The sequence below is a fragment of the Schistocerca gregaria genome, chromosome 1 (genome assembly GCF_023897955.1).
Source record: "Schistocerca gregaria isolate iqSchGreg1 chromosome 1, iqSchGreg1.2, whole genome shotgun sequence".
Lineage (NCBI taxonomy): Eukaryota > Metazoa > Arthropoda > Insecta > Orthoptera > Acrididae > Schistocerca > Schistocerca gregaria.
In genome coordinates, this window is record NC_064920.1 from 1,172,777,346 (window position 1) to 1,172,794,610 (window position 17,265).

The 17,265-nt window shown below is 41.9% G+C and overlaps 1 protein-coding gene across 10 annotated transcripts in view; it reads left to right on the forward strand.

Moving 5' to 3' along the window:
- The window catches only part of LOC126284288 (zinc finger MIZ domain-containing protein 1), a 138,471-nt gene that overhangs the window by 100,122 nt on the left and 21,084 nt on the right, over positions 1-17,265 (forward strand). For 6 of the 10 annotated variants that reach the window (XM_049983119.1, XM_049983149.1, XM_049983127.1 and 3 more), the window contains 5 exons: positions 9,079-9,271; positions 10,235-10,435; positions 10,662-10,808; positions 12,358-12,405; positions 15,475-15,979. In XM_049983119.1, coding sequence (XP_049839076.1) covers positions 9,079-9,271; positions 10,235-10,435; positions 10,662-10,808; positions 12,358-12,405; positions 15,475-15,979 — 1,094 coding nt within the window. The remainder of the gene's footprint in view (positions 1-9,078; positions 9,272-10,234; positions 10,436-10,661; positions 10,809-12,357; positions 12,406-15,474; positions 15,980-17,265) is intronic. The other 4 variants (XM_049983134.1, XM_049983166.1, XM_049983141.1 and 1 more) reach the window with 1 other exon arrangement.

Genomic DNA, 17,265 nt, shown 5'->3' on the forward strand with positions numbered 1-17,265 from the left:
CTCGGGTCCATGGCTTCGTGGGGTCTACGCCAGAATCGAATCCTGACATCAGTTCGTACCAGTTCGGGACTCAGCTGACAAGGCCACAGTTTTCCAGTAGTCTAGGATCCAACCGATACGGTCACGAGCCCAGGAGAGGCGCAGCAGGTGATGACGTGCTGTCAGCAAAGGCACTCGCATAGGTTGTCTGCTGCCACGACCCATTAACGCCAAAATCGTAGCACTGTCCTAATGGATACGTTCGTAGTACGTTGAACATTGAATTATGTGGTTTCGCTTGTCTGTCAGGACTGACAACTCTAGGAAATCGCTGCACTCGGTCGTTGAGTGAAAGCCGTAGGCTACTGCGTTGTCTATGGTGAGAGGTAATGTCTGAAACTTGTTATTCTCGGCACACTGTGGATCGCAGAATATTGAATTCACTAACGATTTCCGAAACGGAAAGTCCCATGCGTCTGCCTTCAACTGCCATTCCTTGTTCAGAGTCTGTAAATATCCTCGTGCGATCATAATCACGTCTGAAACCATTTCACATGAATCACGTGAGTACAAATGACAGCATCGCGAATGCACTGCCCTTTTATGCCTTGCGTACGTGATACTACCGCCATCCCTTGACTTTTGTCACCTTTGTATTTATTTAGATGAATAAGGAAAGATGGGCAACGGCCTTGCCGCAGTGGATACACCGGTTCCCGTGAGATCACCGAAGTCGCTGTCGGGCGTGGTCGGCACTTGGATGGGTGACCATCTAGGCCGCCATGCGCTGTCGCCATTTTTCGGGGTGCACTCAGCCTCGTGATGCCAACTGAGGAGCTACTCGACCGAATAGTAGCGGCTTCGGTCAAGAATACCATCATAACGACCGGGAGAGCGGTGTGCTGACCCCATGCCCCTCCTATCTGCATGCTCCTCGGAGGATGACACGGCGGTCGGGTGGTCCCGATGGGCCACTTGTGGCCTGTAGACGGAGTAGTGGTGTTCTTATATGTGCACCAAGTCCTCAGATTCAGATCTGTAATATGTGCATAGTTTCTTTTGTCTCGTCTACAGACGTGTTCTGCGTATTACACTGTATAAGAAATATTTCGAAATATCCCACGAAAACTCCTAACACTGTGTTACAATGTTTCATTTAGAAGCCTTTTGTATGCCCTCCACTTTGGACCGAGCTTCTCATTGCAGAACTTCAGTAACGGTATCTAAAAATTATTGAAGTTTCTGTAAATCACGTGGTTAATACTTCGCGAGACCATGGGTGGTGTCTTACTCCACTGTAGGGCTCCGTGTCGAATTACATCGACGTCGACGAGACGCTGAATTCTAACCTAGTTTCCATTTCGCCAGCCAGCCTTGCGTTGAGCCGGCAGGACTGTCCCTCGGTGCGTGCCTACAGGAATGGCACCGCCAGCAGGCCACGGTATTGTGCAGCTGTGGATTAATACTGCAAGGAGAGCGCCCGCCAACCTTGGCCTAGCCTGAGCGACCAGTTTCCATAGCGCGCGCTCCGGACTCCCGTGTCTGCCGCTGTTCTGCTGTTGCGCTACCTCGCGGCAGTACACGGGGACTGCTGCTGTTCAAACTGCGCGTTAATCACCAAGTGAGCACCAGGAAACAGGCATCCGGTCATTGCGCCGACACCAAGAAACGCCCCTACTTGTTACATTAATATTATCATGCGACTGTTTCTCGGCTCTGGAATGCGTCTTTTCGCTGTAGCAAGTTTAATTAAGAATCGACCAACTCAGTGGCATTGGAAAAAAAAGTTCAAATGTGTGTGACATCTTTTGGGACTTATCTGCTAAGGATATCAGTCCTTAAACTATCCTAAGGACAAACACACTCACCCTTGCCCGAGGGAGGACTCGAACGCCGATTCTAGGCGCTACAGTCTGGAGCCGAGCTACCTCTACGGTCGCAGGTTCGAATCCTGCCTCGGGCATGGATGTGTGTGATGTCCTTAGGTTAGTTAGGTTTAATTAGTTCTAAGTCCTAGGCGACGGATGACCTCAGAAGTTAAGTCGCATAGTGCTCAGAGCCATTTGAACTATTTTTGGACTCGAACCTCCGCCGGGACCAGCCGTACAGTCCAGGACTGCAGCGCCCTAGACTGCTCACCAAATCCCGCTCAGCAGTGGCATTGGACATGTAGTTCATTACAGACGTGTTTTAAAGCTCAGTCGGAGAATATCATCGTGTACGACGGCGCACACAAAAGAAAGGAAACTGATGCAGGTTTGTTTACCAGCCCCATGTACGTTCGGTTACTACAGGGTGACCCAAAAGTCCGGTAACATTTGGGAATGCACTAAATCACAGATAATATAGACAGAGGTAAAACTTGACACATATGCCTGAAATGACGGTTTTTCTATTGAAACCAAAAAGAAGTACAAAAATCGGCCAACGGATGGCGTTGGGTTGCAACACGTCAGTGACGGGGCATGAGAATTATGTATAAAATGGGCTCTAGTGAGCCGGCCGTGGTGGCCGTGCGGTTCTAGGCCCTACAGTCTGGAACCGAGCGACCGCTACGTTCCCAGGTTAGAATCCTGCCTCGGGCATGGATGTGTCTGATTTCCTTAGGTTAGTTAGGTTTAATTAGTTCTAAGTTCTAGGCAACTGATGGTCTCAGAAGTTAATTCGCGTAGTGCTCAGAGCCATTTCAGATTTTTCTTTTTCTTTTTTTTTTCTTTTTTTGTGAGAGAGGGATTCAGATGCTTCGGTAATCGCGGCATTTCAATTTCACGAGAAAAGACACTGTTAGTGAAGCTTTCAGAAAGGACAACCCGCTTTTCCAGCTTTATAAGCCTAAGAAGCCTATTCGAATGCGTGAAGGTCCTGTGACAATCGTTGCTGTGAAGAAAACGATCACGGAGTTCCAAGCCACAGGTTGTTTTTCATAACCACAGTGCTTTCGTGTACAGTAGATCACCATTAGAGAAAAATTTAATTGTTCTGCCGACCCTGCCTGATAAAAAGTTTATGTATATTGGGAACGTTAGAGATTCTCTTGCGGTTGCTTCGGGCACACCCGGTGTTTCTCTAATTTTTATACAACATTCGCCGTCCAGTATAACGTACTGGGCTCTGTATCGGTTGGGCTAATCACATCAGAAGATACTCTACTCTGTGCGTTATTGATCGTAGAATGTGTCTAATGACGTCGACTAAACGGAAGCAGTAATAAGAGAAATGTCATTATGTAGATGAGCTGCGGAGAGTTTTGTAAGTGTTCTGCAATTAGTTTGATTGCGTGTAGCAACAGGTAGAGCTACAACGTACAAACGTGCAGCTGCCTCAGCCTGGGGTGTCCTGTATCAGGTTTAGAGTCATGACACGACAGTAGCTGACCCTTTTCGTGCGTAACTTGCTTGTGGACTCAAGATTTTACATTGGGGGGTGGGGGTGGGGGGAGAGGGTGATGTCAAATTCTTGCTTAAAGACGGGGATATAATCCAGGACAGTGCGGTATCAAGACTCTTGTTTTGCCATAACTGGTCAGTTTCAACGACTAGATTGGTTGTGATTTTTCGGCGGTTTTTCTCGCTGTTTTACACGTATACTGGACTGACTACATCGTTACTTTCACTTGGACCCATACCTTACAGATTGCACCATTGTGTTCTGTGTGAGGTTACGGTACGTCTGCCTTGCTCGGGATCTTAGGTGGTAAAGTTGAAAGCTACTAAGGGAAGCGTGCTGATCGGTATCTTCTGCTGTTTCTGCTCGTACATTTTTTGGCACTTTACATGAAAAATGAGTGATTGCTGGCTGAGCCCAACGCGGAAGTACCTGTGCGAGGCCGGCGAACTTGACCGTGTGGCGAACGTGTGAGCGGCACAGCCGCGTCCTTGCATTCCGGAAGTCCTGCCTTCGGTTCCTTGAGACGGCGCCCCTAGCAGTAGCACACGGGCGGGAGGCCTTGCCACACGGGGAAGCTTCACTAATCTGTTCGTTGTTAAGGACCCTTCTATGCTTCCGAAAGCCAGCCATATCCCGGGTTTGATGATGCTTTAGTAATCTGAAAGGGGAATATGGCGTCGCTGATCACTGCATTTGGTTTAGAAGATTACTGCCAGCCTATACTCCGTAGCTGATTTCTTCGTTGCTTCGCTCCCTGGAGCATGCACTTACATGCTTTTTTGCTAGTGTAGTGTGTGTGTGTGTGTGTGTGTGTGTGTTTGTAAGCGCGCGCGCGCGTGCGTGCGCACAAGAAAGCGCTCGCTTGCAGACGAACGAAGAATAAGTGAGCTTGCCGCAAGGTTATCCTCTTAACGTGGTTTCAGTGTAGTTCGCAGTTTTTCCACCAGCCCTCTCCCCCTCCCACCCCCTTCCACTACCACCCCCCCCCTCTCTCTCTCTCTCTCTCTCTCTCTCTCTCTCTCTCTCTCTCTCTCTCTCTCTCTCTCTCTGTGTGTGTGTGTGTGTGTGTGTGTGTGTGTGTGTGTGTGTGTGTGTGTGTGTGTGCAGATAAACATTGCTAGTGAGTGGTGAGTGATCTAAGGGGCAAAACAGAAACTCTTTATATAGTTATATGGTCCCCCCCTTTGCTGTGTCGTTTGGGAATGAATGACTCTCTGAAGGCAACCTAATCGGTTATGCTGACCTACGCTTTAAGATGTTGTCCTGGTAAAACTATACTCTTGGAAAGTGGGCGGAGGTTTTAAACACAGTATTACTTTGTGTGTTGTGTTCTACATAAATATGGAATATTAAATGATTCAGAAAGTCAGTCATGCAGATGTTTACATTCAGGGAACTGATAAGTATCGGAGCTGATGAACAAGTCTCCCGAACCCAATAGTAATCATCTATTTGGTTCATATTGTCTTTCAGCAATATGTACCAACTAGTCATGTTATTATGTTACAGTCTATTTCGAATACTCATCCTTAAAAAGTGCACAGTAGCGTTTGGCACAAACAGTACTGTCTTTCCTCTGGAGCTCTATGTATAAATTCCATGAGCCTCTCTTTAGGACACTTGCACCAATTGAAGAAACGTCTTATAGATCTCATCAGATACTTCTGTATTCCATAGATCTTGCTCTGTTAATCTCAGATTGTGTAGTACTCCAGACAAGAAAAGGTTGCACTAGAATGTTTTAAGCTGTTTCCCTTCATTCTACATCTGCACCTGAAATTCACACTTGAGTGTTTGTCAGAAGGTGCACCAAACTACTTGCAGACAATTTCTTGACTATTACACTCTTGAGTAGTATGTGGGGAAAACTGAACAACCATACTGTACTTTCTCAGCACTCTCCCAGTAAATCTATGTTACCTTTTCTCTCTCTCCCCCCCCCCCCCTTTTCTCTCTCTCTCTCTCTCTCTCTCTCTCTCTCTCTCTCTCTCTAGCCAATTTCATGCTGGGCTTACTCCAGTGTGCCTAGATATAGAGTCCAGTGCAGAGGCATATCCAGGGCAAATGAAAATGCTTTGGAGAACAGAGTTCCAAGGCACAAAGAAACACAGCAGAGGAAAGGAAATACAGTACTAACCTGACTATAGCAGATGGTGAAAATGACCAACATTCATCTATATGCACTTTTGGGCGATGGTCAGCCGGCTAGTAAAGCTGGACTGCTCGAATTGCTGCTGTCTCATCTCTAATGTTCTGCTCTAGTTTTTGAAGACTATTAGGGTTGTTGCAATACACATTAAGCTTAAGGCTTCCCACACAAAGGAATCACACACTAACAAATCAGGTGACTTGGGTTGTCAATTGGGGCCATGACCAGACTGTGACTTCTGCTAACAACTCTGTCAGGAGTGAAGATTGTGTAAATGGGCTCCAAAGTTTGGCTGGATGTACCTGTTGGAAGTGACTGTAGGTCTTTCACAAATGCTTTCAAAATGTCCAGGCCACTTTTATTTGCCCCTGGAGAGAGAGAGAGAGAGAGAGAGAGAGAGAGAGAGAGAGAGAGAGAGAGAGTTGGAACTGAGGAGGCTCTGACATGTAAACGTCTTTCAATACGAAATTCCGTATTTCTATTGTGTAAATAGTAACTTCATTGTTAATAAGTTGAAAACACTTGTTATTATTGCAGTTCAAAAATGGTTCAAATGGTTCTGAGCACTATGGGACTTAACATTTATGGTCATCAGTCCCGTAGAACTTAGGACTACTTAAACCTAACTAACCTAAGGACATCACACAACACCCAGCCATCACGAGGCAGAGAAAATCCCTTACCCCGCCGGGAATCGAACCCGGGAACCCGGGCGTGGGAAGCAAGAACGCTACACCACGACCACGGGAAGGGGGTATTATTGAGGTATTTGCAGAGTGAAGCACTTGCTCTGTTGGAGAAGGATAGGGCAGCGAGTTGGCTGTGTTCTTATTGGTAGAACCAGCCATGCACTCACCTGGAAATTTTAGAGACCACAATTCCAAATCATGTAACTCACTCTTCTTGTGAACAAGTCAAAATGTCTGTACCAATGCAACAAGTTCCATGCCAAGTTGATTATTGACATCCACAATTACAACTGTGAACATTAAGGATGCCCTAAACTGCTTCTATAACTTGTAGCTCTTAGTGTCTGGCTATGTTCAAGCATACAGTCCTTTGAAGGCCAAGAGTGAATATTAGCAGAGCACAGCCTTGGACTGAGACTGTCCACATGTCTGCTGTCCAACCATTTTTCACCCACTTTTTTTACTTTTTATCCCCCTCACTTTTTCCTTCTCTCCAGTTCTCCGTGTGAGCAACCGTATTTAGGTCACGTCTGGAGTAATAACTTCCTCCAATAATTCAGCAGGCAAAGAGCAGCTTGCCCATTACAGACTGGGTCTGGCCAGCCTCAGGCAACAGTCTGAGCTGTCACCAGCAGTTTTAAGAGCTGGCCACAGATTGCGTGGTGCATCAGTGCATTCAGCAGCATCACATACGAATGTGCTGCAATATGCTTTAATAATTTCTCTTAGACAACGGGAGTATTAGAGACAGAACACAAGCACAGATCGGAGAAGGAATCCTTTTCAAAGGCAGCATTGTGGCATTTGCTGTAGCTGCAACCTAATTCTGGGTGAGTGGTCAGGGTTTTGAACATCAGCCCTACCGAAAGCTAACTCAGAAATTTTACCAATTTGACACCTCACTCTGTCCCATGTATTGGTCGAACTAGTGTAATGTGATTTTTAACAGCTTACAGTAAGCACACTTGTTCATCTGATCCTCCATCGGAAGAAGTTCGAAAACTTTGTTGGTAGTCATCTGCCAATCCCCCCCCCCCCCCCCCTCCCTCCTCCTCACACACACACACACACACACACACACACACACACACACACAATCCATCTCCTGTCGGTGCAGCAGTATAAACTATTATTCAATATAAGAATATATAATCCAATTTTAATTTTGATTAAACCTCACATTTCGGTTTTACATCTGTTCTAGTCACTTTTACTTTTGTAGGTGTTGCTCTTTGTCAAACACGAACCATAAGTAATATTTATCTTGCTATTTAACTACATGAGGAAGGTGAAGTTAACCCCCCCTCACATCATTCCCCTCCTCAAGGCAGTCTTTGTGGGTGGGCAGAGCTTCCCCTGCCCTCTAGATTTGGTTGAGAAAATGTGCTCACACTGCACTTTAGATGACAACACTAGCATTACAAATCATTGATAGTTGAGTATATTCATCACAGAACAATTGAAGCAGGTGCTTACCCAGACTAAAAGTGGAAATTAACAAATTACATTGATCTAGTGATGATTCGGTGATGACACCCATCCAAGACAGATAATTAATTTTCTAAGATGCAATTCCAACATTTTTCATAACACAGATCATTCAACTGCTGGAATGGATGTGCAATTTTACATCTACTGGATGAGATCAGTGAATGCAAAACACCTTAACATCTCCACAGAATCTACATCTGCAACTGCTTGTTGTACATTCTTTTGTTGCTTCCATTATCGTATATTTTAGCCTACTAGGGAAAACCATCCATAATGTATACAAACCTTTCAAATGGAGAATAGTAAACATTAACTTTTTTGGAAAATAATCCAGCAAGATTATCTCCATTTTACTTGCCTTTTCCCTTATTGTCACCACTTCCATACAGAAAATGATAAATTTTTGATCTGGTCATTGCAATAGTTTTTACCGAAGCTTTAGTGTGTTGAGAATACCAGGCAGTTACTCAGTGATTTAATGCTAGAGTAAAGTTCTAGTCAGGACTGAGAAACTTTCTGGGTGTTGCCATAGATGGTGCTGTTCCATGAGGATGGTGAGTACACAACAGGACAACTCAGAATTACCAAAAGCAAAACAGCGCTTCAAAAAATGGAGGACATTCTTTTAAAAATCTTGGCAGTTTGTTTTCGAGTCAATAAATTGTTTGTATAGTACTCAGTGAGTTAAAAAAATGTGCTCTAATCTCAGTATAAACAGAAAACAATATACAATTAATTTACTAAATTATTAAACAATGGTTTTTACTTGTTAGATATACAATGCAATTACCTTGAAATAATTTTTAGTCTTTTCCAGTAGTATTTTCTTTGAAGGAGTATTTTGTCTGAGAACTTGCTCTGCCTTTTTGTGTTCTCACTACTATTCTCATGAGTTGACAACACACTATTAACTAGTAGAATGCAAGTGTAGAAAGTGACAGTACTGCACTAAAATTTTTAATGAACCAGCACCTCTAAACACAGTAACATACAAAAACTCATACTTCATATGATTAACTAACATTTTGTTTCACAGATATTGTATATATCAACTATAAATAAAACATTTCTCCAAACAATTAAACCATTGGTTGCGATACTCTGAAGAATATATAGCCAGGTGTGTGCAGTTCACATTAATTTCAGTTCTACTGCAGTGATATCTATTGGATGATGAAATGCACCTTCATTACCAAATAGCCAGACATTTTCTAAAAAAATGATGTTGAAAAGCCAGACATGTCTGGAAAAAGCCGGACAGTTGGTAACCCTTTTTGGGACTCTGCATATTATTCCAGTTGTTGCCAATGCATTTGATGCTCTGGTTTCTGTTGTTTGTGTGAGACATAGAACAGGAAGGCTGAGTCCACCATTTGTCCTCAGGACTGCTTACGGGACAGCAGGGGGGCCCGTCCAGGAGGCCAGTCACGCGCAGTTCCACGGTGGAGGCGGTGCGAGTGCGCTGAGTGCAGCTGCGATGGTGGCTGCTGCCACAGCCACAGCAACTGCCACTGCCAGTGTCGTCGCTCTGCACGAACAGGCTGCTGCTGCTGCCCAGGGGCAGTTTCCACCGCAGGTACTTACAGTTTTCTCACCCTAAGCTGCCAGCTTCTATTGACAGCATCATCATAATCATTTGTACATGATTGTTGTGGCTAACAGTAGCTCTCCATTGAGTACATTGAACATAGATATCAAATTCTCTCCCACATTCTACTCTCCTCTTCTGCCCCCCTTACTTCATCATCATCATCATCATCATCATCATCATGTTCTCTACATCATTTGAATTATACAATATACAAGGGTGTGCTGAAAAGTAATGCCTCAAGTTTTTATTCTGTTCTCAATATGGACTGTGTCATGCATTCTACCCCACTTTGTTGACACAAGTTTCAACCCTCTGCTATTGGAAGACAGTGTGCTGTAATTGAGTTTCAAATATGGAGAGTTCGTCTACAAATGGAGCACCTTCTCCTTCCGCAGAACATGCTAGATCATACACAAGCACAGCAACACGTGCAACAATCTGCCACCTTAGGTTCACCATCATCAATCATTCTCCATACAGTCTGAACTTGGCCCCATCTGATTTTCATCTGTTACCAATAATCAAAGAACGCCTTCAAGAACTTCAGTTTGTTAGTGATGAAGCAGTGCAAGCAGAGGTGAGTTTGTGGTTCTGCCAACATCAGACATTCTACAGTCATGGTATCGACAAACTGGTCTCTTGATGGGAGAAATGTGTTCATCGCTAGGGTGACTGTGTTGAGAAATGAAGATGTAGAATGTTAATAAAGTTAGTTTTATTTAAAAAGCTTTAATGTTTACACATAAAAAATTATAGGCACTGTGTTTCAGCATGCCCTCATATTCTAGTAAATGAAGAAATATGTAACACTGAATTTTAAAGTAGTGTAAATTGTCACTGCAGTGCTTAATATAATTAGATGTTAATGAAGTTTCACAAGACAGTAGTTTTATAGTTTTGAATTTTCCTGCGACTGCTTCATGTACCAAATTTTGCACCCTCTTTCAGATGCAGGGAATGCCTCAGCAGTATGGTTATGCAAGTCAGGGAGGGCAAAGGGGGCATGCACCTATGACAATGGGGGGAGCACCACCAGCCAGCATGGGTATGGGTCCGGGAGTTGGTCCCATGGGAGGTATGGGAGTCATGGGTCAGCATGCGACCCAAATGATGGGAGGTGTACCAGTTGGCAAGATGGCAACGGTGCAGGTATGTCACGTATTGCTATCAAAATTGTGCCTTTTACCAATTTCAGATAAAGTTAAAAAGGCAAAAAGAAATATAAAAATAATAGTGATAATAAATATGCATTGACTGTGCTTTATATAAACCCATATTGTGAAATTTCAAAACAGTTTTTAGCTAATTTCTTTAGCCTTAAAACTATATTAAGAACAATGAAACTATGTAACGAGTGAGAGCAATGTGTTTGCAGGGACAAGGTCAGATGTACCCACGGCGGGTGGCTCCTTACCCGAGCCCTACAATGCACGCTGCTCACAAACGGCAGCCACATTTCACACAGCAGCAAGCGCAGCCCGTTTCACCTGCATTTTCTCCTGCTAGCACTACTGCACCACAGGTCAGTTAACAATTACTGTGCATAAGTGAAAACATTAAATGACATCTGAAATCAAGTAATCAAACAAATGGTAGGGAAACAGAGAATGCGGCCAGAGCAGAGCATACAGTAAAATAAGTATGCTCAAATTCATTTGTGCCAGTCTGAAAGAATCTCTACTTTATACAAATCAGAAGTGAGTAATGACAGATTAACAGCATTGGTTATGTGCTTTTTAACAAAAGGAGAAAAAGTATATATCAGTTGAAAAGAAGATCTTTCTTTCTAAGTGGAGTGTGTACTGTTGTGAAACCTACACACAAGTTAAAGCTGTGTACCAGACCTGCAAGGTCCAGATTTCAATCCATACCCACTTAGTTTTAACATGTCCATAAATTTTATATTAACTTTGTCAAGAAAACTGTGGACTCAGTATCAAAAATTACATTGTTATGCTCTGCTCCTTTACAGTTTGTTGCCTTAACTTGCAAGATCATTAGCATGAAATACATTTAGAACATTACCCACAAATATTATACCTTAATGAAATACATTTCATTTGTATCATACTCTAATGTATGGCCTGGACAAAAACTGGAAACATTGGAGAAAAAGATACATAAAGGCAGTGGATCATTTTTCAGACTTATTATGGTTGCCTCCAGTACAAAATTTGTTACAAAATACATTTGCACAATATTTGAATTAGCTTAGGCAGGTCTTTCAAGCTTGTACATGAAGTGTCATCTATTTGTTTTTCAGATGAAAGGAGAACATCTGTTTCTTCTGTAGTTTCTGCAGTTTATCAGATATCCTATAACATTCATTACTGCATGGCCTGTGTAGATAATGAATTCAACATTTTCCATACTAAATAGTTTGTGTGTTTTGTCACATCACCCTTCTTATAAGGTGTAATATATGACAAAGCATGCTCTTTACTCCCTGAAACAACTTTGCAACTAAATTTTTGTTTAATTGTACTACAAAAACTAAGAAAAGGGCACTTCATCATGACAAAAATCTTTGCATTGGAAAATAGATATTCAAATAAATAATCTGCAGTTTTCATTCTGCGTATACAAATTTGAGCTGTTGTTAATAGGAAAGGTGATGCAAAATCATCTTTTGCTCTCCCAAATGTCCTTCTTCTGCACATGGAGATTTCATCATCTTCTCATTAGTATTAAGGAATAGCCTTTGAGGTTTTCTTTGTTGATTTCTTCTGTCATTTCTTTTGTTAACTATTCAGGCTTTCGAGAAGTTTGTCTGAAGTGAAGCATCTATTTCTCATTCTTTATCTCTCTGTCTGCCCAATCTCTCTTTCTCTCTCTCTCTCTCTGTCTCTCTCTCTCTCTCTCTCTCTCTCTCTATCTCTCTCTCTCTCTCTCTCTCTCTCTCTCTCTCTCTCTCTCTCTCTGTCTCTGTCTCTGTCTCTGTCGCTCTGAGCTGCTACCAAATCATTACACCTCATAACAGATGATGTCTTTCCATGATATTTGTGTTCCATCATAACCTTTGAACCAGGTTACCCTCTTTACATCTATTAAAGTGGCAGTCTTTGTTCCAGATGGTCCAACTAAACGTGCACCAACAATCTGCCCTCTTTGAAAACCTGGTAAGTCTCCCCTCTTGCAGCACTTGTATATGAACTGTTGCACAAGAGTAATATGCTACTATATAGGTTAAATAAAATTATGAATAACGGTGATCATGATCACAGAAAGTTGGTTCAGACATGGCAACTCAATGTTTATAGAATCACACACCCCAATTATGCCCACTGTATAATAATTAGACATGTGTTCTGATGACTTCAACTGACACCAATGTCCACATACATATCTGTTTGTCTAGTGTTTCCAGATTTTTTCCAGCTTCAGAACAAAGAATTCTTACTGATTATTCTACTTCCCTGTGGACCCTTCCCTCCCCCCTCCTCTCATCGCACACACTGTAGTGTTACTGTGGAAGGAAATATCAGACTGGAAAACACATGTTAAGAAACTGACAAAAACAAATGAAGATAATAAGGAACTAACAAAAATACTCAAAATTGAACATGAGGGAGGAAGATCATGATTAGTGACTAGAAATTGTATTATTTATGTAATTGTTAAAAAGAGTCATTATTATAAACCAATTACTAGAGCTCTGATCTGGTGTACTTGTAGGTGTCTGCTAGCATAAGATGCCACTCTCTCTCTCTCTCTCTCTCTCTCTCTCTCTCTCTCTGTGTGTGTGTGTGTGTGTGTGTGTGTGTCTCTCCCTCCTCCCCCCAACATTTCAAAAATGAGAAATTGACAACGCTTGGCATTCTTAGCCGCATAGTTCAAGTGTCAGTAGAGGGTAGTGTGTAGATTTCCACACAGTTCTTGTTTTCCATTCCTTATTTAGTTATTAGTTTCAGCAATTTGAGTTGCAGTAAAAAAGTGTATTCTATGGTACTTTTGTGCAATTTATTGAATGAGTGAATGTGTTTTTTGTAAGATGAAAATGGGAAAGCAGGAAGGAGGTGAATTTTCCCCTTTTGCCATGTAGATCGGGTATACATACAACTGCAACAAGACAACACAGCAAGAAGAATGTGGCTGAAAAAGACAACAGACTTTGGCACTGAAGTAAATGCATAAACTACAATGTATAGAAATACATCTTGTAGAGAATTATGGTGAAAGTAATAGTATCTGTATGCACACTGATTAAGAAAAATTTGCAGAAGGTAGACAAATCAATAGCTCTTGTATCAAGGAATGCAGTAATATGTGACTGAAAAAACCAACCATTGTAAGAAAAAACCTTGCTGGTGTACAGGCTATTTGTGCTGCAGCTTCTGGCAGTGGTTTGAGAGCTATCCAGCTTGTGTACTGTGGGGGAAGGTCCACAACATTTGAATCTGCAAGGAGAAATAGTAGAAAGCACAGCTGTTTAATCAAACTAAACAACTTTGACAAAGATGTTGTCTGAGTGTTATGACAGTGGTGAAAAATAAATTTTACCCCACCTGCTAGATCTGTGAGATGCATATTAAACAGTGTAGAATCTAAATACAAGCATTAGAATGATGGTAGACAATTTTTACTTGGATGCAGTGATATAGTGTAAATTTTTGTGGACAATGACTGTGCTCTGTCCTTCAGTTGACATGTGACCTATATTCTATCTGGATGAAACTTTGGTTACTCAAAACCATTCAGTAAAGTAGATCTGACAGAATTTGAACCAATAGGAGCCCTTACGTAACCTGTTGGGAAGGGGGCCTTAACACCCTTGTTGAGAAAGGAGCAGGCTGATTGTTGCTTGTATGGGGTCAGTGAAGACTAGTTTCCTTAAAGGAAGTAAATTAGTTTACAGATGTAGCAGAACAAACAAATCAGAATATTATCATTCAAAAATGAACACAACTAAGTTAAAAAATTAGTTTGAAACCAGTTTTTTGAATTTATTTGAAGAAGGTTCCATCACTGTTGTGGACAACACCTAGTATCTTTGGAGATCATGTTGAAAAGTAGGGTTTTGTAGCCCCATCATTGTCATGGACAACATCTAATATTGTTGGGTTGTGTAGCCAAAATGATGAGGAATAATGTGATATATAGGAATCCTGAATAAAACCAACCTGCTTCCAGAAAAAAATGTGTTGTATTACTTATTGAATGTTCCTCGTAATTTAAGAATCTTTTTTACTGCATATAGGCTTGTTATGTTTTAGTTATATTCAATATTTTTTAATTGATGAAACATCAAGAAAACTACATCCTAGAAAGAAATTTGGAGTGTAGTAGTAGCAGAACCAAATGCAATGAAAAATCACTCTCTGTCTGCCTTTCATTTAAAGATGCAAATGAAGAAAACAAATTGTGTACAGGTGCTGCCTGAAATGTGTGTGTGTGTGTGTGTGTGTGTGTGTGTGTGTGTGTGTGTGTGTGTGTATGTGTGTGTGTGTGTGTGTGTGTGCGTGTGTGGAGGGGGGGGGGGGGGGGGAGGTAGGAGATAGGCATGCAGCAACATTCCGAATTGATAGAAACAATGGCCACACTCAATTTCTTTTCAGAACTGATTACATTTTCTTTCCCATCATACTGGAATCTTCCTTTTAACCCTGCAGTTCTGAGTAACTTTCATGTTTGTTTTGAATAATAGTATTTGCACACTGTGCTAAGTTTCATCAGGATTTCAAAAACAGAAATAAATGTGTATATAGACAGATGCCAGCTGGAAGAAAAGTCACTCAATATCCTGGAGAGGGGAGAGACAGTGAATAGTAAATGAATAGATCACATTGCACTAAGATCCAGAGCTCCATATTTTCCACAGTACTTGTGTTTTATGATCTGTTCATAAAATTTTTCTGCTCAAAGGTTTTCAGTGACCTTTCTTTCATTTCAGAATCTCTACATGTATCCTTTAATTTTTGTTAGTTTTTATAAAATGCTTTGATAAATTCTAAACTAAATTGTATTTTTAAAATTGAACACCTGTCAGTCAAGATTCAGTTGTTCCTCTTTCAGTGTGTACTAAGTGGATACTGGCTGTAAATACTGTTCATTCTTTATTTTCATTTGGAATAGATATCATTTTATTTTATAAAGACTGAGTTCACAGTTGGGGAAGCTCACAAACATACCCCCATTCGAGCACATTGTGTGGTGAATACGTAAGTGACGCCGTAATCTGTTCCGTGCAGTACGGGAGTGGCGGGGCTTACGGAGGTCGGGCGGGACCCGGCCCCGGTCCTGGCCCCGTGCCAGGATTCCAGCAGTACGGCCCCCCACAAACCCAGCAGCAGCAGCAGCAGCAGCACCAACAGCAGCAGCAGCAGCAGCAACAGCAGCAACAACAGCAGCAGCACCAACACCAGCAGCAGCAGCAGCAACAAGTCGGTGTCGGAGCCAGCCAGTTCGGTACGGTGCGGGGTGCCGCACGCCAGCCCACTCCGCCGTACGCCTCTCCGATGCCCGGGGCCGGAGGGGCCGCAGGTCCAGGAGGTGGGCCGTTCTTCTGTGGAGTCGGTGCACCCTTCTCGCCTAGTTACGGGGCTGGGACGGGTGCTTACCAGCACAGCCCCGTACCTGGCAACCCCACACCACCTCTCACACCGGCGGCCAGTGCTCCACCTTACGCTTCGCCCGGTTCCGGAGCTGACGTGAAGCCCAGCTTCCCAGACGTCAGACCGCCGATGCCGATGCAGAGTGAGTGAAGTAACACAGTGGCTGGCTGGCAGTGGTGCAGCATGAGTGATATCCCCAAAGTCTCATTGCAGATGTGGCATTTGATGGCTATATTCGTATAACAGAGTTCATATTCACTACAAAATATAAACTTTGAAACCTTGTTGGCTCTCATTTGGGAAATTTTCCAGAATGACTGGGAAGGAGTAGTATAGCAGACTATTTAGGAGCACATGATGTTTAAAGACAGAAAAGAATAAGCTTTTTTATGCCTGCAGTTTGGAAGAACACTGATGCTGCACTTCTGACAGACTTAACCTATCTACTTTTCATTACCATAATTGTATTCTGTAGTAATAGCTGGTGTAAGTATATTTAAGAAATTCAGTACCAATAGGTAACTTCTTGTAAAATGGAACTGAATTGAATAGTGTGTGATCCATTAATACTTGATGTAATAAACACAAGAAACCAGTGAATGGCCACTGTGTATAAATATTTAATGGCTTTTATCTGAACTGTATAGTTTCGTCATAATATTGATAGTGAATATGTGAAATGTCTTCAGTTGATGAGTATTTTTTTAGTGACAAAAGTTTAGGGGTCAGGTGTCATGATAAGTTATATTGTAGAGATTCGTTTTGTTGGCTCGTGTGGGTTGAAACTTGGTTTGCCATTACTAATGTTTCTTGACTGGTTAAATTAATTAATTAAAATATTTGAACTAATTCACATAGTGCTCAACAGAAAAGCAATACATATTATAGTTTTATTTTACTTAGACAAATTATTCTCTTTACATAATGAGCTTTATTTTGCATTATTCTTTACTATAAAGTCAAATATTTTACTGTTAGTTAATGGTGCTTTTCTAAACAAAATCTTCTCTTCTGTCTACTATTTTCTGTTTCAGTAGTAGTATTCAGCCTATTTTCTGTTTCAGTAATAGTATTCAGTTGGTATTGAAACTTAGTTGTTGCTATGGTATATCTGAATCACAGAGTGATATTTTATTTGTGAACAGTCGGGTTAAAGAGTGGGGGATCTATATTTTACTGTTGTCCAACTAGTTATTCTTTTCATTTGGTATAAAACAATATGGACCAAAATATGCTTTGTCTATATTTTTATAAAAAAGTATAGTATCTCATATTGAAAGATGCAGCACCCAGCCCAGAATTATCTATAAAATGATCTGCAGCTTATTACACCAACTTTCCAGGGAAGTATGCTGTAAAATTGAGAATGATGACGTAAGACTTTCATTTTGAATCTCTTAAGAAGTAGATTTGAAATCAGACTTGCAG